The sequence below is a fragment of the Nestor notabilis genome, unplaced genomic scaffold (assembly GCF_000696875.1).
Source record: "Nestor notabilis isolate BGI_N333 unplaced genomic scaffold, ASM69687v1 scaffold5079, whole genome shotgun sequence".
Lineage (NCBI taxonomy): Eukaryota > Metazoa > Chordata > Aves > Psittaciformes > Psittacidae > Nestor > Nestor notabilis.
The window spans coordinates 47,602-72,925 of record NW_009944902.1 but is presented as its reverse complement, the minus strand read 5'-3'; the positions used below and the strand labels follow the sequence as shown (position 1 = coordinate 72,925).

The following is a 25,324-nucleotide window of genomic DNA, read 5'->3' as shown; positions in this document are numbered from 1 at the left end:
CAGCTGGCTGCTACAGACTCACCTACAGTAAAGCAGTAAGGCTCACACAGAGAACATTTTGCCTAGTCTAAGAGTTGGCTACATTAAATACTGGAAATGGAATAGTTAACTGCAACAACACTGAAAATGCCTGACGAATGGAATACCTCCTCTTTCTGCAGGGAGGAGGGCATACATTTCATTAATTATTACCTTCCAGGGTGTGCTGACTTACTTCTGTCTGCGCTGAATTTCATGTAAACCCTCTGTTGGATGTCACATATGCTGCCTGAAGTGCTAGAATTTGTATTTGGATATCTGGTGTAGCTGACAGATGTTTACAAACTCATGTATCTGCACAGCTTCTTTTTGTCTATCCATCTGTGCTCCCTGATAGACAGCAAATTATTCCACCTCAGGCTGGAATAATTTAAGATTGTGACATCAACCCTTAATCTGCATTTTTTAGCTGGTAGCAGATTTTCAGTTACAGATACTAGTATGTCATTTTAAATTAACCTGTTTATTTAAGATTCAGCCATTTCTGAACAAGTGGCTGTAACTACAGCATTACAGCTGTTTTTAAAGATGACAGAACTCTGACTAACAGGGACTTCTGGACTGCACAACCTACTGTAATTTGTAACACACACTTCAGGTTGGTGTGGTGCAGGAGAAGGCTGAGCTCTTTAAAACCTTAAAAAAATTGAATACACATTCCCCTCTGCTTTTAGCAGTATATGTAGAAGCAGTTAGGTTCAGGTCCTGTTTCAGATGAAGATCCTTAGGCATTTTTCCAGTGCACATGGTAAGAGGTCTCTCCCTTGCTTGCACATCCAGCACCCTTACTGAAAGTATGAAGTCTATGTCTACTACTAGCGTCTCTGAGCAAATGACTGGTTACAGCTTATTTAACCCTCCTGGGAGGAGAGAACACAAGCTTTACCTACACCAATGCCTTCCAGCAAGAGTCTATCTTCAGGAATGTAAATGGTCCTACGTCTAAATCTTTTAGACTCCCCCTTAACTGACACTAGGGCTTTCAGTGGGCATCTTCTTTAAATTCCTCAAACGTGAGCCATCACTCTTCTCTCTCCAGCTCCTGAGAAATTCACCAGTGTCTTCCCTTGCATCAAGTGCTGGGCGTTGATGCCCAAAAGCATCTGGGCATTTTCAATGTTGCACCAAGATTTCAGCATAGGAACTGGGATCCTTGCCTGCTGCATCATTAGTTTTCTGAAACCTCTATTACAGGAAGGCCTTCCAAAGTGCCAGTTAAGTGGGGCGGGAAGACAAGGTGGGAAAATGCTATTACTTGAAAAATAAAACAATTTAGTCTAAAACCAATGTGAGGCGAATTGCAAACTTAATCTACAGAAATGTTCCAGAAATGCAAAAAGCTGCGAATGAAGGAAAAGGCTGAGCACCAGATCAGGTCTAAATCCTTCATCCAAGGAACTTCAAGGTATCTCACACTGAGCATGTGCTTATCCCTGAATGTGAACTACACTCATGCTGACACTGTGTGCAAGTGTGCTCAGTGCAACCCTTAGGGATGCAAACCCCACATGCCAAGGAGCAATCCTTAAGCTGGGTTTACGCTCACAGTCACCTCCGTGTCAAATCCAGCCTAGCACCTATCACATAATCCACCTGGCCGTGCAGCCACACTGAGAGGTTTGCAGATCGCTTTCTCCAGAGCCCTGCTGTTGCTTGCCACAAGGCAGCTGGGATTCGCAGGCAGCTTGAGCGTAGGCTCGAGCCGTGTGGATGCCTGCCAGCAGCAGACCCAGAGGCATCCCCCACACAGCAACAGTAACCAGTAGTACAGAGAAAATTAGAACTGGGGTAATTATTTTACCCATATTTACCTTAGTTTAGCACTGGAGATAATCAGTGGGGACAGGAAGGCAGGCTGGGCTTTTAAACCACACCTTGAAGGAAATCAGAGCATAAGAAACCCAGAAGCATGGCTCTAACCACTACTGAAGGATCATCCATAAAGAAAAGTGATGTCCTCCATTCCACTGGAGAGGAGCAATATGCTAACACAGAACTTAAAAAGCCTAACCTAAGAATTAATTACTGATTGCCCGACAAATTTCCAGCCTCTTCTGTATTCAAACTATTCACAAATTGATTCTGATTTCTTCTGCGGAACAATTAAAAGTATTCTTGTTATCCTGAAGAACTGAACTGTAACCAAAGCTATTGCAAATAAACATAAAAGACAGATGATAAAGATGGTAATAAGCATATTGCTACTGTGTCCTGAATAGTCACCAACACTTCTTAGTGAATATCATCTTTCACAACAACAACAAAGGATAAGAGCACAAGGCTATTTCATGCAGTCATCAAAACAAAATGCACTGAATATTATATTTCATACTAAATACATTACCCTGGCAGTTTGACACTCAACATTTCAATAGATATTGCGTCTCCCTAACATTCTGCCTGAATTTCTGCAGATGGACTTTTAAGTATCAATGGAAGATTACTTTACTTGTCATGCTAAAAAGATTTTAAAGAATGGTTGCACACACTTCATTTTTAATTTTTTTTATTTCTTTTTCTTTTCTTTTTTTTTTCTTTAAAGGGAAACAAATGACGGATTCAGAAACATGGTTATGCTGAAAGGCCAAATCCCATGTTGTGCAGTAGTCCTTTGTGTGGGGTGCTCTTTGAAGAGCTAAACTGGCTTGACCCTGGTGGGTCCAGCCAAGCACTAGGATGATTGGCTCAAGTTAAATTAAGACAACCTAAATTATGCTAAAATAAGCTGAGATAAATTAACAATGTTCCCAAACCTCCTCTGTCTGTTGTGATACTGGGATATTTTTAAAAACTGTATTTTATTTTTAAACTGTGCAGGCTCCTGTAGACATGTAAATACGCAAGAATCTCTTTTCAGTAACCCCCCCCAACAATTAAACACCAAGGGAAAAAAGAGCAACAAATGGAAAAAAAGCAACAAACGAAGTTTCTCATCTCATAATTTCAGCAGAAACCCTAACCACACAACCAACCAACCAACCAACCAACCAACCAACAGCAATTTATTAGCCTAGGAAAGATGTGGATTTTGAGGTTCAATTCCAGAGTCCTCAAAATCAGAAATCTGCCAAGGTTAAGTGGGACATGCATTTAGCCTATGCCAGTCATTAGGAAGTTTTCAGCCCTTTCCACAATCTGGCACACGTTTTCCCATTCACTCAGAACCAGCGTGCCCAGCTCAGAGTGCCGCAGCCTCATCACACACCTCATCTCTCCACAAGCATCATCTCATCCCCTACGCGCTTTGATGGGCCACTGCTATCACATCCAACAGCAATTAAGCATCCTTGTAAGCCACTGCTATTCTAGAACATTAAATCTGATTTTTATTTTAAATGGGGCAAGGGGAGGGTGTTTGTTCACTGAGACCGAGTTTCATTACTCACATGGCAGATCATGGAATGGATTGTTACCTTTCCCTATCCATTTTGTAAAGATATTGCTTTCTTTCCAGACTGCAAGCATCACTTCTAACTGGATTTTGAATTATAATGTGAACTTTACAAAATTATTGGTGCTATTCATATCGCTAGTTAGATTCTACAGAATGGCAATATTTTTTGCCCTTCCCCAAACCAGCACCTCTTAGTATTTTATATAAAACAACCACGGCCAGCAGAAATCAAACATTTCCAAGTAGAGTATTACAGTGCATGGAGTAAACAAGGAATAAAGCATTTTTATACTTCTCCTTAAACTTATTTGCTTTTTGAAAATATTTATGCAGCACAGAAGCCATGAGGTTATTGAGAAACACAGCCAGTTCCTCTTCTTTAATTGAAACATTTATGCTTTTTGTTCTGCAAACAAAAAGCAAGGAGCAGTAATAACGCAAGATAAATATACAAGAAACTTATAGATATGATTGTAAAACAACATCATCCTAATGTTTTCATTTAATTACCCTGAAATGTATTCTATTTAATATTCATTACTCAAAAGCCAATTTAAAAGAGAAAGAGGTGAAGGGACTTATTCAGAAAGACGGACTGTCATTCACCGCAATAGTTATCTAATATACAGAAGTTAATAAAGCAGATTAATCTACAAGTCCCTTTAAGCCACCACTGAGTTTAGAACAACTGCCTCTGACCCCTAACCCTCCCGCTGCGCACCAGTAGCAGGTGCCAGCTGCACTAAAATTATGGCCAAAGCGTTTTAAGGCAGTCTTTTCTTACTTTGCTTCTGACCAGCAGCTGACCCTGTAGGAAGGATTGTTTCATGTGCTGGCCTAAAGGCTACATAAACCAGTAACTGCTAAACAAAAGCATACATACACCAGCTGCCTAGCCCGGGGGTGCACATCCAACACTGACACCTCCAGCAGTTCGTGCTCCAAGCCCAAGAGCTGCTTTTTGTTTCCATACACCAATTCTGTACAATACTTGTTACTTCATGGAACTAAACTTCCCTCCACCCCCAAAACTGTTTGTGTAAACTATAGCACAGCTTGGATGATGAAGAGGAGGTTCCCAATTTGATTTAGCACCATTATTAAGAGCGTGAAATCTTCAAATACATCACTAATGATGATGTATTTTAACATTAAAAGTCTTACAATTGAATTACTGAAATCACATGACAACAAATCACAACAAGGCTTTAAACAAAGCTGAATTAGAAAAGACACTAAGCTCATTAATTTTTTTGATTTCTTAATTGACAGCACTCACAGTGATAGCTATACATTGAGCAATATGCTCGACTGAGGCTGCTCCTGCCTTTTATACATGCACAGTGAGAAATACATGTAAAAGAGAAATAACCCTATTTTTCATTAAGATAAGATGGCTTTGACATAGTTATTTTGCTGATACAAATTACACAACCACAAAAACAATCAGAGTAATGATTAAATGCAGTTATGTACATGGGAGACTACTAGTGCAAATGTTAACATATTTAAATGGGTTCCCTTCATTAAAAAAATTATATATGATATTAAACCATCAATCAAATCGAAACACTAGAGTCCAAACGTATTGTCACTGGTTAAAATAAATGACTTAGAGACTGAATTTTGGCTCACTCAATATGGTGCCTTTTCTGTTGCTTAGCCACCCAAGTCTCTGCTGGCTTGGGCTACAGCTGGTATAGCTCCATTCCTTTCAATTAACGAAGAAAGTTATGATAGTATTGGATAACATTTTTAAATTGTGCTAAGAGGCTGCAAACAGATGTCCCAGTGAAAATCCCTTTCACTGCTGTATCCAACCTTCCAAGACTCAAGCTGGCAAAAGCCAAGTACTCTGGTCCCAATTCAGCTCAGCCTTTAAACACTTTTCATCTTAAGCATAGGCACAATCACACCTGTGTGGTTTATCTGCTCTTAATATTCAGCATATGCTCACACACGTGGCTCAAGGTGCTGAGCCTCTGTCACAACTGCCCTCTGTCAGTACAATTCAGATTTCTTTCTGTGATGTGCTTATATGCAAGTGCCTCTGCATGGGCCATGAAGCACACACCATAAACACATCTCTTCAGGTTTTTATTTCAATTACTGTGCAGACCTCCACACTAGCTGTATATGCCACTGAGGTTTATCTGAAAAACAAACCACTGATTTTACTACATAAAAGGGGGAAAAGGAGGAAAGTTGCAATTTATAACACATTTTTATTTTAGTGATGCCACTTGATTTTTCATTGTAGCTGGCACCTTTACTTTCTGTTTTACAGTTGCTGTGCAGTGCTGCTGGGCTGCTTCATTTCGTGCATCTTTGTTATGTAGTGATATTCCAGGTCACAAGTGCTCAGCTCCAACAAGGAGCCTGGTGATGTCTCACCTGTCACTGTTAAAGCACATCCTCCTGTTCCTGGTGGTCTGCCCACCCCAGCCTTGCTCCCTTTTCCAGCACTACCATGCTCACCATCACGCACGCCCTCTGAGCTCTTTGCTTATGCAGATACCTTCCCATCTACACTCCTTCCCCAGAGTTCCCTCTCCAGCCCATGTACCCCACCTTCAACAATAAATGCCAGCTCCTCATAGAATCCCAGAGTGGTTTGTGTCAGAAGGGACCTTAAAGCTCATCCAGTTCCAACCCCTGCCACGGGCAGGGACACCTTCCACTAGAGCAGGTTGCTCCAAGCCCCTGTGTCCAAGCTGGCCTTGAACACTGCCAGGGATGGGGCAGCCACAGCTTCTCTGGGCACCCTGTGCCAGCACCTCACCAAGCTGCAAGTTCCCACATCCCTGCCAGTTTCCTTCTACTGCAGAACTCCCCACTCATCGCCTCCAGAAATGCTGGACCCTTGGAAGGGACCCACTGGCCTGGAGCAGGTCCATGCTTCGGCTACACCCTTTGTCTCAGCGCAGGCACTGTGTGGATCTAATCCAGACATCAGTATAATGTTCAAACTCACCAAACTCCCTCCTTATTCTTACCCACATGATCCTCCTGGAAACAGTGCACAGAATGTAACCACCATGCAACACCTTCCCTCTCTCGTTACCCCAGTACCTAATACTCTTGAGAACTGTCCAGGAAAGGAATTGAACCTGAAATGTCATGGAGATTCTGTCTCTATTCAACCAACCATCAATCCCCTTCCACATCCAGTACAGAATTATTTCAATAATGGTCACGCAGGGCTCTTTACCTTTACCTGGCTCTTGTGAACATTTGTCAGAACTGCGGATGAAAGACGCTACAAAACGGACTGACTTTTGGAAAGAAATAACATGAATAGTACTTTGCTGTATCAAAACTGAACAAGTTCAACTAACTAAAGTGTACAAGTCAGCAAGATAAGCATTAACAGAAGATAAAGGTGGCATCTTAAAACGAAAATTTACATTTTCATATATAAACTGGATAAAACGCCAGCTTCACCTGTCAATCCTGGCATCATAGCATAGAAAAAGAGCCTTTATCGTGCTTATAAAACAACATAATGTAACAGCAATAGTTGAATGTAATAAACTTTATACTGCTTTCTATCCATATATCCCAAATTACTTTGTACTGTTAATTCAGTTTGGTTGTAAGATGCCATCATGGAGCCGTTGTTTTCAGGTTGAGCTCAAACTAAGCCGCTTGCTCAGCAAAAAGCCTGGCCAAAGCTGACAACAGCCACTGCTATGCCACGAAAGGATGCCACAGCTTACTCTGTATCACGCCCGTGTTTTCTATTGCTCCTGTCCCTGCACAGTCACATCAACCTAATGGCAAAACAGAGCTCTATAGGGTGTATCTAAGCAAACTGAAGAACGGTTAATAGGGTTTAATTGCACAACTCTGCTCCTGCAGAGGCTGAAGAAGGCAGAAGCCTCAGGTACTGGACTGCATGGAGATGCTGAAAAGCCTCATCTGTGAGCACACTGTGCTGTTTCGGACGCCGGCGTGCGGATGCACAGGTTGACGTGATGTCCCCACATCCCAGAGAGGTGAGCCAGGAGTGGGAAGGTGGCTCTACCCTGGGAGCTGCACCGGGCCCCATGCACCTCCTGCTACGGTCCTGCCCCACTCCCTAGGTCCCACTGCCCAATGGAGCCGGGCACGGAGCTGTGGGAAGTAGCCCTGGGAGGTTCCTGTGTATTCTGAGGGCATGCCTAGCTGCTGCGGGTGGAGGGTCAGGACCCCGTGCACTGCTGGGAAGTTTAATTATCCAGCGACTTCCAGAGACCCAACTTGGAAGAACTGTTCTAACTAGTGAATAATTGCAGTTATCGTTGCATCAGTTTAGTTTAAAGAGCTGACAAACCTCTCTAAACTCAAAGCACAATTAGTCATTAGGGTCTAGTTTTTCAGCACTGTTAAGCAATTTGTAACCCATTCCTTTTAATAGGGTTATGCATTACTTAACCGACACAGATGTCTTGAAAACTGAAACTGCTGGTTATGAAGCAGCAACCTTGTTCATTAGCTTCCCTGATAGTCAAATCATCTATAAAACCCGTGTTTAATGGCCAGCCGATGAATAATCAATGTTTCACTTTTCATCTGAGTGTGAAAGTGAGAATAATCAAATATGCTGTCCCCCTGGTAAAGTGTGAGGCCTTGGGTTCCGTTTCTATTCAGGACTGATTTATAACCCAATGGAAACCTGATGTAAACATATGATCAATGAGTCCCATCATTGCTGATAATAACCCCCAACCGGCCCACTCCCTCATCTCAAAAGCCATCCCTTTAGGCTATTAGTTTCGTCCAGCTAATCCTCTCTACTGTTCCTGCCTGCTGCTTTTACCTTGGCCATCCGTTCAGTCCGGCAGACTCAGAAGTAATTTTATACGCAGCAGAGAGCGGGCAGAATTGATTTTTCACTCAGTGCTCAGTTCCCATCTGAATAATTATCAATTTTACTGCCTCACAAAGGGAAGAGTCAAAATTTCAAATCAATTCAAAAGAGCTTCTGAGACTACAGAAACTGTGCATGAGAATAAAGGTCAAAGTTGTCAGTGACCTCGGTAGATGATGTCAGATATTAGTACACTGAGTAGTTGACATCAGAGGCACTCAATATGATATGACTAGTGCTAATGCAAATCATATTTATGCTGACTACTGGAGACCAGCCATTAATATTTAAAAGAGTACGTGAAAGCCTGCATTCAACATAAATGTAACGTATTCCTCTGAATCTGAAGTTAATAAAGACAGATCACCACCCAGTCATTCGCTGTGAAGTGAAAGATTACTGCATATTAACAGACAAAGTATTGCACTGAGATTGCCACAAAGGCAGGGCAGTTCAGAGGCCATGTTGCTGTCCTGTCCTTTCTGTTCCAGTCACTGCATGCATGGTACAACACTGCGCAATCTGACGTACCCGAACGCTGACTTCACTGCTAGTTTCCACAAAACCCCTATACACAAGTAAAACATAAGAACCTGCAATAGAACAAGAGAATTATTGTAACCTGATAATAGTGTCTATAATAAACATCACTAATCCCACAATATGCTATATACTGCCAGGAACATATTAGCTACCATTAGTTACTTTTCACCTTCAATTAGAACAGTAGATAAATGACAACGAGTGGTGACTGCATGCCAGGCTTTTTCCAAACAACCTATTGTTGTTTGGAAAGTGTATCTATTAGGGAAACACATTTTTGTCATTTGCGTCTTGTTAATAACTTCTGGTTTTGTTAAAAGCCTCCAGACCTGTGAAATGCATCTTCTGAAACAGCATCTTTGCAACTGCATTAGGAATCCAGAGATTCCTGTAAGTATGCACTGTCAGATAGTTTAATGAGATTTTAAGGAAATGTGGCACAGAGTGAATATGGAGACATGCAGCCATGAACAATGTGATCTCCCGATAATGTACCTGGGCTGTGATAGACCTTATGGAGCTGGGAAGGCAAAATCTCTCCTAAACAGTACATCCGCCACTTCCTTTTCAGAAGGAGATTGAATTTCTATTGTATTTTACCTTTAACAGAAAAAATCCCACTGAGTCACCTACTGAAAATAAACTATTCAAACATGATAGCATACAGCCATTCATTTACACATTTCATCACCAAAATGTGTGGTTCAGTGCCAGAATTTGATCTTTTCTCCTAAAATACTTGAGAGAGCTTTCCTTCCCATTTGCCTGTAGAGATGTATTGATGATCTCACACACCTGTTCTTATGAGCAAAAATGAAGCACCAAGTTTTAAGATACTGTACAGCCAAGTATAGTGCTGATGCTTTCCACTATGACAAAAAATACTTTCAATCTTTGGTTGTCATGAGAACACAGTGGAAGCCGCTCAGGGCTGCATACCAGCATAGTGAGGTTTGTTCTCTTACTAATAGCCAATGCTGCCCTGGTGTTCAGTACCAGAAAACATCAGGAAAATTCAGAAATGTAATAACATCCCATAGAAAAGACTACTAATTCACCTGCTGTAGAACTTCTGGGTTCTGCTGCATGAAATGAAGCCATCTCTGTCCATCCTGTGAAATCTCTCTACCTCTTTGAGTCTTCTTGCCTTCTTCAGCGAGGTGCTTGAAGAAGTAGTCTGAACTAGCACAACAGCTGGAAGATACAACTCTATCTGTGTAAAGAATAAAAGAGTTTTTGAAATTGTTTCCATACAAGAATAATTAATAATGACATTTTATAGTACTTGGAGAGCTCAACTTTAATAATCTCTGACATTAGGCTAATCGATACATCAACAAGTCTATTTTTGACATGTGAGCTGACTAGTTTTGAAGACTGCTTTTAGTAACACACGGTGGTATTAAACCTTTGCTTTTGAGGAACTGGGTAGCTCCATGTACCAAAGATCCTGTGAACTCCAGTGAGCTTCATTCACAACTGTACGAATGCAGCTGCCCCTCCGAGTCCTGGGAAGTGCAGCATGAGGGCTGATGTTTTACTGGTGTTTAGTTTCCCATTTGGATTCTTGGAAACTATAATTCTGAAGTTCTGGTTTGACCTGCTTGCTGGAAAGGCGAGGTTAAGTCAAGTCGAGCTACTGTCTGGATTTTTCTCAAGCAGTATTTCATGATGTTCCTCTGCCCCAAATAGGTTCTAATCAATGTCAGGTGGCAAACAATGAACAAGGGCCATTAAAGATAGTAAAGGTGGAATCACAGAACAGCTAATTAGTCATCTTGCTTAAGAACTAATCATTCAAGTAGGTTATAGTACATTTAATATGGCTGGCAACAACACAACAGTCACTACCCAAATACTTCGTAAATGTCCCCGAAACAGAAAGTTGTGACAGCAAAGGAGGATACTGTTATGCTATTGAAAAGCAGAAGGAAAAGCCACTTCATATCTTTACTTACTGTTTCTGTAAGTAAGAAAGATTAAAAGCTTAAACCTATTTGCAGAGTAAATAGGTCTGTCTGATTTATGTAAGTTATTTTGCTGGTAGGTGTTGCCTGCTGTGCTGCTGCTGTGAAAGAGGATTCATCTCACTTCATGCAGCAGCATGATGATAACTGTGTCCTGGTCCTTGGTCCTCACTCACACTCCCCTTCCTCTGCAGACCAGCACTGCACCCTTTCCCCTGGCCTGATGCCTGAGATACTCCTTGCACCCAAGTCTGGAGGGCCTGTGACTTCAACACTGGCAGCCGTGCTGCTGCCAGCTCCCTTCTGTAATCCTGGCCAGAGCCACGGGTTTAAACTGCTGGTTCCTCAGGATGCCAACGCCAACTGCAGCTCCTTATAGACATGCAGAGGTTTAACCTGCTGGGTGCAAGGTTTAGCCCCAGCCAATACCCTCTGCCATTTCAAACATCAGATTCAAATGAGTGAGGCATTTAGGAGTCCATCCTGTTGCCACTGACTTCAGCTAGAACTTGTCTAGGCCTTTTAAAGTTCACAGTATTTATTTTAGATGGGCCACTGGAGTAAGGGATGTGTGCGGGTTGAAAAAGGAATTAAACTGTTAAAATGCTCATTCTGAGGGAAAAGGGGGTTAGAAGGATCCAATTAAAATGTACCTTGAATTCTTTAAACTCTGCTAATTTGGAGGCCTGCTGACCTTGCAGTGTTCATTTAAACACATCCCTCCAGACACACTGAAGTATTTTGATCTGTGTCTGTTTAACTGCTTAAGCCCTGTGCTGACACTATTAACCCTTTGCCATCTAAAAACTAACCGTATTTTGTTAAGAGTGTTTTGAGGTAAACACCGAAGAAACATTTACAGGCAAAGGAGATACAAATAGTCTCCTAAGACTGTATCTTCCACAGCAACCTGCTGACTTAGCAGCAGGAGCTCACAGAAATGAGCTGAAGCATCTCAACTCTGCTCCCACTGGACCAGTGAGCATCCTAGGGCTGAATTCAACAAGGCAGGGTGCTAAGACTGCAGGAACAAAGCTCAGTTCAAAGTTATGAGTCTAGCCAAAGTAAAGCCTGCAGAACCTGGCACTCACCATGCTCTCAACCAAAACAGTCCTGCATATAAACTAGAAATACTATTCATGGTGGAATTGAATCACCATCAATAACAACAAGTGAGAGATTTGAAAATACATATTTCATAGGAGGGCTCTGCTGTATTTCTAATCCTGCGCTTAACTCTATTTCTTTTTAAATTGAATAATACAAAGTAAATCACTATCATCAGTTTACAAAACAGCAGTAGTTCTAAACATGCTGATACTGTACAAGAAGATACTTTACATTTGACAGTAAGCGATTTTAGCAGGACGGCAGACAGGTCTATGCTATCATTTGCTCATGAGAATCTGATACAAGTGTTAAGAGCTACTTAAATTTGCCCATAACTATCTATCAAATATGCTTCCTTATACTCATTTTTCCTTTCGCAAAGATGTAACAGACAGGGAGCATCAAACATCTCTTGAATGACTCTTCTGGGCATGTGGATCCTTGTGCTGGAGCAGAATAGTGTTCTCACTAAATCTTAGCAAGACAATCCAGCCAACCAAATAGAACAAGAGCAACAGGGAACTACCAATTCTGGGCTATGGGCAGAAGAAATGGCTAGGGAAGACACAGAATAACGATAGAATTATGAAAGAAACTGAGATAAAAACTTGGGGTAACCACAAAAAATGCAGTCAAACCATGTTTCTCACTTCTGGTCTACTCAGCTCTCTCACCTGTGAACTAATCATATGGATCACAAAGCAAGCTGACTGTGATTACAGAAAACGTCAAAACTAGCTTCACATGTGTCAGCACAGACCCAGGAACAGTCCAGTAGTTTTGAGGAACAAAACTGAGCTCTCTGGCCTTGCTTGATGGCAAGGCAGGTATTGGTGATGAGCACCAGACAAGGATCATGACTCTAGCACCAGCCACCATCACATTCACTACCTCTTTTTGTTTCTTCTTCGCTAGTATGCATTCATGTCATGTTTTGGGGGCCAACTTTACATGCATGTTTTATTTATCTGTGTGTTTTTACCTTATGTAGGTGATTCCAATTAGCCACCAGCTCAAGTAAGTGGAAGTTGATCGTGTGTGTTAGAATACGCTGCATTACTTTCAAAAAGCCAACAAAACCTCCAAACAACTTGAACTGGTCTTTGGTCTCAGCAATATGACAAGAGCATTCTGAAAGGGAATTATTTTTCAACAGTTTAATGACATTGTTGAATCTCTGCAAATGAAAAGATTTTGTTTTGGTTCTCAGATAAAGGCAAGGAGAGGGAGTTAAGTGGTATTTTCCCTGTCCATCAATTGCTTACAGTTCAATACTGGCATTATTTGCCTTTGAGACTAAACCTGGAAAGTAAATGGATTTAGCAATTTAACATCTAAATTAGGCAGCAAGACAGAAAAAATGTTTTACTTTTTCCTCAATGAATAGCATACTATACTATTAATCATATGAGAATTAGAAAAGCTTTGCAGAGATTAGTGACAACATGCCAGGCAGACTACATTAAAAGGCTCTGATCCACTGAGTCAGCTGTGAAAAAGCCAGGTAAACACTTTAGAAGAGAACTATTGGAGTGTTTATCCTCGCAATAAAAGCTCAGATGAGGGCTTCCATTATAGGTGATTTACAGCCAGGCGCTTCAGAAGGAATACATATTCTTTCACAGTGTTTATAAAGAGTGGAATCAAGCAAGGTATTTACTCAGCAAAAGAATGAACACTCCTCAGAAGTAAGGATTTGGGGAATGTTTATCCTACAGCTGACAAAAATGAGTCTCAAAGTTTCGATGTATGTAAAGGGAATAGAGGGAAAATGTCAGGTTTTTTTTTCCTCTGACAGAGAAGGGATCTCCTGGTATTTAATTTTTGAAATAAAAAGACAGCAATTTCATTTTTATAAACATTTCTGAAAATAACTTGTATGTTCTAATCAGTTTAAAACACAATTTTCCCTCAGATGGCTTATAGCCCTGAGCCCTACTATTCCGAGATGTTCTGTTGGCACTGATATAATTCAGTGAAAAAGGCAACACTTGGATCTACTTACCCATTTCCAAGGGCAGAAGGATGGATGTGACCAAGTAACACATAGGAAATAAATCTGTATTTCACTGTCTGACAATTGGTAATGTCCCAGATATCAAAATTTTAAAAGGGACAAAACATTTAGAAGAATGACTCTTAAGGAAACACAGTAACAGGTAAATAACTCTTGCAATAACTAAATTGAAATTAACATTAAGGGCTATAAACTGACCAAAGAGTAGTTCATCTGGACACATCATTACAAAAGTATGGAAAATGATTCAGTTCCCTTCAAAAAGAAAACTTCTGGAACACAGATGAGGAACTTAATGGCTGACATCAGTATCTTGATACACGCAGCTTTTGATGGACTGCATCAAGGCTTCAGTGAAGTCAGATGAAATTAAAAATTCCTACACAAAGTGGTTTGGTCGCGCATGTTTGTATTTACTTTAGATACTTTAAGCACAGGAAGTTAAACTGAAGGGGAGCATTGGCTAAGCAAATCTATGGTTTATGAAATGTGAAAAAAAGCAAGTTAAAAATTTGCAGAATATCAGGAATTTCTGAGAATAAAAGTTTTCTAAGAAAACATTTATGTTCCTAGAAATTAATAGTTCTTCAGGATTAAACTCCCAGATACTTAAACCCCAAAAGTTTACAGCTAAAATTGGAAATACATACTTTTCTTACTCTTCCTCCCTACATTGAGTGAGAGATCAACACTTTTTGACAGGGGAAAACAAACATAACACATGAAAGCTGAAGCTTATATAGCTTTTACATGAATTCAACCTGGGTTTCAATGAGATGGTTGAAGCAAATTCTATATGCCAGTGAATTATCAGAATTAATATAACTAACATCTCAAGTGGAAGATATGTGACATGGAGTGATAACAGAACATGAGCAGGGCTTGCTAAACTAGTAGCTGTCAGCTGAGCTAATGTTCAGTACAACGTCCCACTTGCAAAGCACCACTGGTGCAAGTGACAGCCCTCAGAGTATCCAGGAGAAGATAGATTTCAGCATTTTATAACACAATGACTTGAATACTTCTTTACTACTGTTGCTTAGGTATTCACTACCCATTTTCTCTCCAAGAGCAGCTCCCCTCTTGCAGCAAAAACTGCTGAATGTGTTCAACACAGCAAATGCTCTGAGTCTCAGTGCATCCATGCATTCCTATGGGGCTTGACTGACACTTGGTGCTAATGAGAAACACCAGCTATTATAGAGTAACATCTATACACACTAACATTCTCCGTTCTTGGGGTTTTTTCCTTCATAACGACCCCAATCAATAAATATGACTAGAAGGTTTTGAACAGCTTCTCAGTCAAAAATTACATAAATGCATGATATTCCTAGGTGGTCAGAATATAACTGCATGATTTATTTTTTTCTCCCCTAAATGCTAGGTTGTCTTCTCCATATTCCAAATGACTTTAGGATACTAACCCTGTCCACCCCTGTCCAAGCCCCAAATGTTTGGACAGTTATCCAGTTCAAAACCAAATTAAATCATGACAGAGAATGAAATCAACTGCAATCAGACTGCTGGATTTTTATCGTTACTCCACTGTTGCACTGATTCTCCTCTAAAGTATATTAAAGTCCCTTCCAACCCAAAGCATTCTGTGATTCTATATTCAGGAATTACTGAATAACTAGTTCCTTTTTTCCATGGAAACCTTTCAATTTCTCAAATCATATCACAGCCGTGCAAAACAAGCATTATTTATACAACAGATGCATTGATCAAATAAAACCAAAACCTCACAGATTCCTGTACACATATTAATACATTTTACTTCTGAACAACTGCATACATTTTTAGTACAATCCTAATGGAGGCCCATTAATAATTGTAACAGTTCTGGCTTGTAAGAAAAGGCTATTAAAAATACTGTCTGTAAAAACCTATACGTTAGATGTCTAAAAGAACTTGGCTCCATTAACCAAAACAGTCACATTCTTAAAATGGTCAGAAGCCAGCATCTTCCACTGTCACTTCACATTAATTTTTTAGAAATACAAATTAATGTGCTGCTTTGAAAATCCCAGATAGCTAAGTACTTGAATTCTTTCTTTAGCTGAGTGTAAGTAGTTCCTATCTACTGCAGTCAGTCCTTCAGATACTGAGGTAAGAATACAGATTAGGATGCTAAGTTCTAAGCTGCTAATGAAACTCACATGATCTTGGGTCTGGCACTCCAAAAGTGAGTAGTAAGACTGGCTTAACTTTTGATATTGCTGAAAATAAGAGTACACATTCATAGAAAGCACAGATATTACTAATGACTAATATTAACATTACAAGATGACAGAAGAATGATCTTACAGTTTTTATGATGTGATAATTTCTAATTTGCCATTAAATGAAAATAAAGACAAGATACTCTCTTGTCTTCAGTAGATTTCTGCTTTTCAAATTTACCATAGGATATAAACTTGCTGTTAGTTTATAATAAGCTGAGAATAATACAATAATGGTACCATGCTTTGCCATTCTACACAGCTATCAGTCTAGAAAAAGCAGTATAGCGCTCTAGCCAGGGTGTCGGTTTGACAGGATTACAGCCCGTATCATACCTGCTGCAGGAAATCTTACTAGAATTTATCACAGATTCCGCCTTAACATCTCAGAGATGGATTTTTTTTGGTGCTTAAGTGAGGTCCTGTAACAGGCTCTGCACAGGCAAAGATGCTTGCTTGGACCCATTGGCCCAATTAGCACCTTACTCTTAAGGACTCTTAGGGCGTTTATTGTTGCATGGTTAGGAATGTGCAAATACACACACTTTACTAATACAACCAATACAGCAATTTTAATAGAGAGCAACTTTTCAGTTCCGAGGACTTTCTTTAGGTGGCAAGCATAAATTTGGGTATAACCCATCTTGAACTATCCCAAATTTGTTCCTTACAGCAAGAAAATGACAGTTCTGAACTAAAGTGTCATGAAGAATATATCACAACCAAAACTTAGGCTGATATTGCACAAAATCTGTTGTCTTCCCACAGAGAAGTGGGAACATGGTGTACTTTAAAATGAAAGTTTTACATATTATGGGGAATAAATACAGTGACAGTTTACAGATTGAAACTAATTGCAGAGTGGCTGGATACACGAGGATGTTTTACAGTGCATACAGGCAACCTAAATGGGTTTGCAAATATAGGAAGGAAAAAAAAAAATTGCATTTCTCTCTTTTATGACCAGCCTAGTGACAATTCTGGAAAAGCTCCCATTTCACACGGCAGTTCAGTCATACCTATATTTTAGATATTGCTATATCAATACAAGTAAATGAACTGAAAACTACATTTGAGCTGTTCTAGATCCCTCTGTCTCATTATAACAATACAAAGCCTGTGGTGGTATTAGTTCATATTTCACGTAAAGACTCCCAAGATGAATAATTGCTTACTAGCAAGTCACTGTGGGATACTGAAAGCAGCATTTTGACAAAGGCCTGAAGTACACTGTCAAAGTGGTTGTCCCCATACAACTTGAAGACGCCAAAGCTGACATAATTTCCACATAAGGCAGATTTGAGTGCAGAGTAACAGATGGAAATGCCCTTGAGTTTCAACGGATAAACCTGATCTTTTGACAAAGTCTCAAGAGAGAGGATCTGATTACCTGTTCTCATAAAAAGAGAGAAAGAAACTTATATAAGCAGCAGTAAATCTAAAATATTGTGATGGCACTATCTACACTTTTTCTTTTTCGTCTTTATTTTCATTACTATTTAGAAGAAAAATTGTTTATGCATTTGATGTGAAAGATCTGTTAAGTAAGCATGACTAGAGCTTAAAAGCCACTAAGGAATTAGTATGCAAAATTTAAAATATAAACTATGGAATTCCCGTCATTGATGTACAGCCAGACCATGACTGAGTCTATCAGCAGGAATTCTTTAATCTGAACAGAGTTGCAACACATGGTTTTATAGCTTCTCATGCTGCAGCAAAGCCCGGTTTTGATCCATTACCGTGACAGTCTCTTGGGATGGTTGCTGATGTATACACACACTAAATACATCCCTCAGAAAACTAATATGTCCATTACAAAAGCATCTATTTTATCAGGCGCAGATGGGAATGACTTTTTAATTAAAAACTCCATGTTCATAATGTAAAAATAACAGCTAATGGTAAATATTTGCTGTTGATATTAACAAGCAATAGTGACTTCTGGATCCACTGTGCAGCAGATCACGCTGCAAGTCTGTTCAGATTATTCACAAGGCCTCATTACCAAATTTTCTAAGTATCTAGTAATAATTTAATGCTCATCTTCACAGCACTCTGCAGTTAGTCTGTCTTCAAGACAGGGTATTTTTAAACAAAAACCAAGTGCCAGGTCTTCAATTATAATACTCATTATATTAATAATGAGGTTAATACTCATCATTCTTGGCAATTTTAACACAAACATTTGTATTTCAAAAAGTATTCCTACAATTAAAGTCACTGTAGTCTACAGATCAGATGTTTGGCTTGACTGCTTTCAGCGTCTAATGTAGTTGTTGTGGCCGCGATAACAACTTGGATCAAGGAGCAATGAGTAAACTAGACATTAACTATTTACAGTTCCAAACACTGCTGGTAGAGAGTGGTAGGTAGGACAACACAGTTTTGCTTTTATAATAGGTAACTAAAAAATGCCCCTAAAAACTTGCCAGAGATGACACGGATCTCATAGACTGTAGCATTGTTTAATATATACTGAGGCCTAATATTGACTCTCTCTACACAGTTCTCCCTCCTACCCCATGCAAATTCCCACCTGCAAATCATATACCTGCCTTATTTTAATTCCTTCTCTTGCTGCTGTTGATTACTGACAATGAAGAATTTACAACATGTAATTTGAAAAATGAGGGGAAAAGTCTTGTTTCTAAACACCCAACACACCAAAGTATCACCCATTTGGTATCATTTGATGCAAAGAGGGAAAGGCCTAAGTTGCTGTTTAAATGCTGTTCACCACTTCTAGCAAGTACAAGGCAATTTATCCATCAGGTTGTAAAGGAAAAGTTGATTTACCATTGACTAGGAGTACAATCAGGGATTGCTTGTAAGAAGTAACTGGGGTCTGTAAGAAGCCGTAATGGCACCACTGGAATTATGGAAAGGAGGCGAAGAATCAAACAGCTAGGAAAGATGGTCACTTACCATCAAAGTGAAGCCCTCTTAATGAAAAAAGAAAAAGAATGAAAATACAAAATGGTTTTGATACTGTAAATGGTCATGTAAGAGCCTCTGTCACCCTGAATGCTGTAGTCGGGAACACAGTAAAACTGGGGAAAAGGGTACAATTCCAGTGACTGCTACTGCACAGAAATTAATTCCAAATGCTGTTAAATCTCCCTTATACTAAAAGTGACTGGTATTCAAAAGATCCTCTTTGAAAACCAAAACATAGCAGAAGAAGAAAAATGTCTTCTAGTGTACTTGGACATTCATTTATTGCAATACTTAGCATTACTGAGAAATTACATTTACATAATATGAAAGATAAAATACATTTAGCTTCATATAGTGCCCTATTTAAGATATCCCAGCCAAGTAATCTCAGGGAGCATTAATATTTTTGACGTGACCTAGTCTAGTTATTACTGAGATCAGTGAATTTCAAATACTGCCTGTGAGATGCAGTGGGAAGATGCATGCTACTTCTGAAAGCCACTATGCAAATAGTGTGCAATTCTTAGGCCAAAAAACAAGACTGGAAGGTAAGTGTGCTGTAAACTAACTTTATCTTGTCTTTCCCGATTGAATTCTCTGCTGCAAATCTCTAATAACCCAAATATATATCTGGCTTCAGAAATAAGCAAAGACAAGGTTCTGGATCCAAGAAAGTAACAGCCTTGAGTTTACAGCTGAGCTGTCCAAGCATGACAGTGGACAGTCCTAGCTCCTTGAAGTTCTTGGTGTAACATACAACAACAGATGGAAAGAGCTCAGTAGTTGTCAATAAGCAATTATGTACTTAATATGGAAATTAATTGGAAGTTGGTGGAAAAACCAGATAATGAAGAAAGAAGTTGCAAAACTCTAGGAATCCCTTAGCCTGCGAACATGAATTCTAGGAGGTACGACAAGTACTGATCTTCCATCATTTTTATTACTTCCTAAAGACCACCCTATAACTAAAACTTTAAATCCATTGATCAGCATAAAGCATTCAACAGAGGAAGGCGCAACCCCTGCTCCCTCACACTGCCTCACCTTGGGCAGGCATGGCAGAAGAATTCAGTTCCTATCCCTCTTAATGAAAACATGGCAGAAATTGGGTCTTGCACAACATTAAAAGCTGCTTTTTGCCAGTTGACAAAGTCCACAGAGGTCTGTGTTCGTGGGCTCATTTTAAAAGGGCCTAAGAGTGGGAACAACTGATTTCAAATTGGTAGCAGAGGTGAAAGACCACACGGTGCCTGTTACCAATGCCCCAAGCCATCAGCCTATGATTCAAGGGATGTGGTGCTAGAATGAAGACTGGTGTTTTAGCAGTAGTTATTGGGGAAAAAAAAAAAAGTAGTACAGTCTATGCCTGACTAGATGAAAAAAGAATGATCTACTTGTAACATTTAGCAGGAGCTTCAGGGGAATATTTTTACACACCATGGATACTACTGAACATAAACTAATTTACTGAGGTACTTGGAATCAGGTCAAGAACAACTCCTCAGCTACTGAGGGTACGCTTACATTTATAATCCCTGTAGTAGAGGACCAAAATACAATTTTAAAAACTCCTATTGTTAAAAGAAACAATATAAAGAAATTAAATCAACGTAAGAGTGACCTTTGAAATGCTGAATTGAAAAAAAAGTGTTTGAAATTCATAGCTCCTGTCAAAATGAAAACTACGTAGGGACTAATCAGTGAAGTTGCAGTGTTACTGATGAGCCAAAAATCAAACAAAAAAATACACTGATGTTAACAATTTTCAATGATTTCCTCTAATACAGCTTTTTGCCCTGCATTTGACAACAATGTCACTTACAAAAACTCGCTGAGCCTCACAGGTGGTACAAAATTCTGACAGGAGCAACTAAAGGATTTTTAACTGTATTGGGTGAAGCTGCTAGATAGGAAATAAGGGCTTGGATATGGTTGCTAATTGAAGCATTTAATTACCCAAAGACTCCTTGGTACATAAACAAAGGAGCTGGAAAGAAAAAGTGTGTGTATGCAGAGGGGAAGCATGAAGCCAGCAACCCCCCAGACTGGGATGCTCTGACTGAAGATAACATCACCAAGCCTCAGAATCCCACTGGCAATATGCACCAGAGCTCTTTGCACAGCTCATTCCCTCTCTCCTCCCAGATGTGGGAGCATGTCAGGACAGGCAGCTTCCCTTTCAGTTCTCCTCCTTAATTGCTTTTACAGTAGGAGCTATAATACAAAAATTATTTCCTTATGGCTGAGCTTCATTTAAGCAGGGCTTGTTCTAGATTTCAGTCCAATAAGCATTATGCATAATAATACAACTAAATCATGTTTTAACATGTGTGAATTAGATGATGATAAAAAAAGACTCTGGTGAGATTAAACAAAGGTTATGAAAATTTACCACATTTATAGAGAAAAAGTATTTTTTGCCTTTTCTCCTTTCCTATTTTTATTATTCACCACTGCCCCATAAAGATGGTGTTGCAAGTATGCTTTCCAGGCACTCAGAATGCTAGGGCAGTATAAAGAAGTGGCCATATACAGAAAACAAAGACGAAAATGTGAACTATAAAGATGTGAGCGAGCTTCACATCTTTTTAAAGCTTCCACAAGAACAAAACATGCATAAAACCTCTTGAATCAGCACAACAAGCATGCACAGCGCCAAGATAAATTTACCAAAAGAAACTGGTTATGAAATCTGAGTTGGTAATGAAGAACAATACATTCTGGAACCACTATCACAAAAGAGAGGACCAATGGCAACCAGGATCAGCCAGCACTCCACTTTTAAGCTAAGCTGCTGATTAGAAATACCTGTTGTACAGCACGAATCAGTTTAACCAAAACTCTGAAGAACTGTTACCTTATGAAGTTGCTGGCACTGAATGGATTACCACACTAAGTTTTGAAATACATGTTCTGGAAGCAATTTAAAGCTCATTAGAAATAATTGTGTCTGGCTACTGGAAAATGTGGTAAAATTTAATCCACATCCAAATGCTACCTGGGCTGTGAGAACAGGAAATTGTTTTGTGCTACTGTGGCTAACCTCATCGCTGACCTTGAGCAGTAACTGCTGCAACAGCTGAAAGCTGAAGCAAAATTAAAAACTTACATCAAAGTATATCATGACAGAATGTAGATAAATAAAAACAGCATATTGAAAATATTATTTTTATGTCGGTTTCCTATAATGAAAGGGAAGAGGTTTTCTAAAAGGTGAAGAAACCACAAAACAAAGAGATGGTCCCAACATGCACTGAAACATCATTCCTATACAACTGGGAGTTCAAAAACTCATAGTAAGGAGACTTGTACACAGAGAATTAAAAGTGAAATATATTGGGGATGAAGAATGGTGGACTAGACTATTCCAACTCCTTTCGCTTCTCTCCTCTCCTGTTTATTTTAATTCACTGTCACTCAGTCAGACTGGCTCTAGCCATAATGGACAAGACACAACACCCCTTGCCAAGCAGCTGCAGAGTCTTAATGAGGATAATTGACTAAGTGCATCCTACACCAGGCTTGACATCTTTTTAACACAGAGCATTTGTAAAGACATCTTAGAATTGTCTTCAACACTGTATCAGCATCAGTGAGAAATGAACAGGACAGGACACAGAAGTACTACCCTAATTGTGAAGCGGGATCTGTGAAGCAGAATTAAACACTTGCTGAGGTGCTAATTTTCAAAAGTACAAAGAATTCATATTTGAGATTTTATTCACTGACAGCTGAGGATGTTTAACATAGCTTAAAAATCAGCATTTTGGATTTTTTTCTACTTTGCACTCAAACTTACGAAATTCCTAAATGCTTCAGTCTAGAATTAAAGAGATTTCAGCATCCATACCCACAAGTGTCAACATACATTCACACCCCAGAAACACAGTTCTGCCCTTTTCTTCCCCCTTTTGCTTTTAGCCCAAGCACAGGTTTTACAGTACATATAGATAGTAAATGGAGGTACCATAAACAGACATCACAAACTTCAGCAAAATTGAAGATGGAAAGAAAGCAACATGCTAGGTCAGTTTGCTTCAAAGTTATTTCCATGTAAACAACAGTAAGGGGTTTACCCAAAACAAATCCACATATAACTTCTAGATGATTTTCATCACCTGAAAAAAGCCGGATCTGCAAAGTATCTGTGTGTTATTCAAAACTGCCTTGATCGGTGTAGTCCAGACTTAGCTAAAATCAACATTACGTCAGGAATTACCAGTGCACTGTGCTCTGAGGCTGGTGTGAAGGATCACCTGATGCCACCTCCCTTCAGCTACTAATTCCTTGTCAGGAATTAGCTGACAGGACAGAGACATATTTCAGATCACATCTGTGTACTTACAGGTTTAATAGCAAGAAGACTCCCAGAGGACCTAAGTCATAACTGGAAATTTTCATGTTGAATTTGGTGCAGGTAAAATTTATGAAAATAACACTTGTACTGGAATCTTCTCCACAGTATCACATATGAGAGAGAAGGAAAAATCATGTTCTAAACCAAATTTAAACATCACTTACAAATGGAAGCACAATACAATTAAGCCATATTTTTGTTTATTATTTGTACGTTCTAGTCTTCTAAGAAAGAGAAACCACCAGACTAGGCGACACTGTCTGCAGAAGAGGGACCAAGCCTTTCCCTGGAGACCCGTTGAGCTATGGGAAGGAAACCCACACTGTCAAAGGCACAGGAAGGAGGAGGCGGGAGGTAACAGGCAGAGTTGGAAGTCTGGTGTTCAGACAGGGATTGGCAAGTGAAGCAAACAAAGCCAGCTCTCCAGGGGATGGAAAGAACTTCTCCAGGATGAGAGAAGGCTGGGCAGAGTTTATGGCAAGCCACTTGGTCAATGGATTAAGTGAAACCGAGACTGAAATGACAGATCTTCCCACAAGGACAGTGTGATGAAAGAAATGGATGTTTGCTTCTATTGCCCCCGCCTCCGTCTCATGTCAACACTTCGTGTTTCTCTCAGTTTAAGAAGGCAATTATTATAGTATAGATTTCAATCAAATCTATCTTGAGTTTCAAGTGTCTTTTTGATCAGCTTTGAGGAACTCACTATAAGCTGCAGGCATATAAAAGAGGTTGGGATGACTTGGTAAGATAAATGATCATAGAGTGTCTGTTGACATGTGCTGTGCATCTTCTATTTTTTTCTCTAATGCTTCAGACATAAAATCTCAACTATTTTCAGAATTTTAAGACACTTGCAGTAATGGTACAGCAGAAAATTTGAAAGCTGAGCCAAAGGATTAGAAGTATTCATGTACATATTCATTCTTTTAACTGAATCATAGAATTTTTCAGAATGTGGGGCTGGAAATATTGCTCAAGAACACCACAGGGAAATTTCATAATCATCACTTGGTTTATTTGTTTATTTTCCCCCAGATGTCTGCAAAGATTATATATACTTAAAAGACAAATATACTTTTAAAAAGTCATAAGAGTATTATGGATCAAAGTTTTCTTCATAAGCACATTTTAAGTTTTAACATTATCAAGAAGGCATTTGAAATTAATGCAAGATCCTTTAATATCACTATTTTTATAGGAATTTGTACACTCAAAAAATTCGTACATAATTAAAGTAATGAATCCTTACAACATGTTTCCAGAAGAGTTATATCTTTCTGTACACTGAAATGGAAATCTCAGAAACTAGTAATTGGCGATAAAAGCTAAAAATATTAGCAGCAATTATTGAAAGCTGATGAATTGTGGTATCTTGAAATACTTAACAGTGGACAGTAAAACCTCCCCATACTCCAAGCCAGTGACCACTTCAGAAATGGCTTTAGCAGTCTGAAGTAGCTCTGATGTAGGAAAAGAAAACCTACACAGTTCCTCTAAATGTCACAGCTAAGTTGTGGAAGTATCCCTGATGGGACCCTTTCAGCCACTGATAACATGAATGCGTTTTAAAAGCAAAATGGAAAAAAAAAAGGGATTCATATATTGAGTGGGGGCTTTCTCCCACACCTACAGCTTTCTTCCACGTCCAGTCAATATGTGATTTTAGATTTTTCTTTCAGAGGGCATTAAGAAGAGTTCTCCTCTTAAACATGTGTTGACTAAAATGTCACCCTCCCACAGGGAAGGAGTTTCTAAAAACAGAAAAGACAGAAAGCTGCTACGGTCATTTAACTTCTTTCCCCAGCACATATCTCCAGACAGATGCCACACATTGCTAAGTATGTTTCACATAAGGTAACAATGAGGCAAGCAGGTAT

General features: G+C 39.5%; 1 protein-coding gene across 1 annotated transcript in view; it reads right to left on the bottom strand.

Annotated features, from left to right (window-relative positions):
* The window catches only part of LOC104412039 (ran-binding protein 17-like), an 84,678-nt gene that overhangs the window by 12,871 nt on the left and 46,483 nt on the right, over positions 1-25,324 (bottom strand). The window contains 4 exon segments of the mRNA XM_010022632.1: positions 9,887-10,041; positions 12,700-12,703; positions 16,010-16,144; positions 17,323-17,537. Of these exon segments, the coding sequence (XP_010020934.1) occupies positions 9,887-10,041; positions 12,700-12,703; positions 16,010-16,144; positions 17,323-17,537 (509 nt within the window).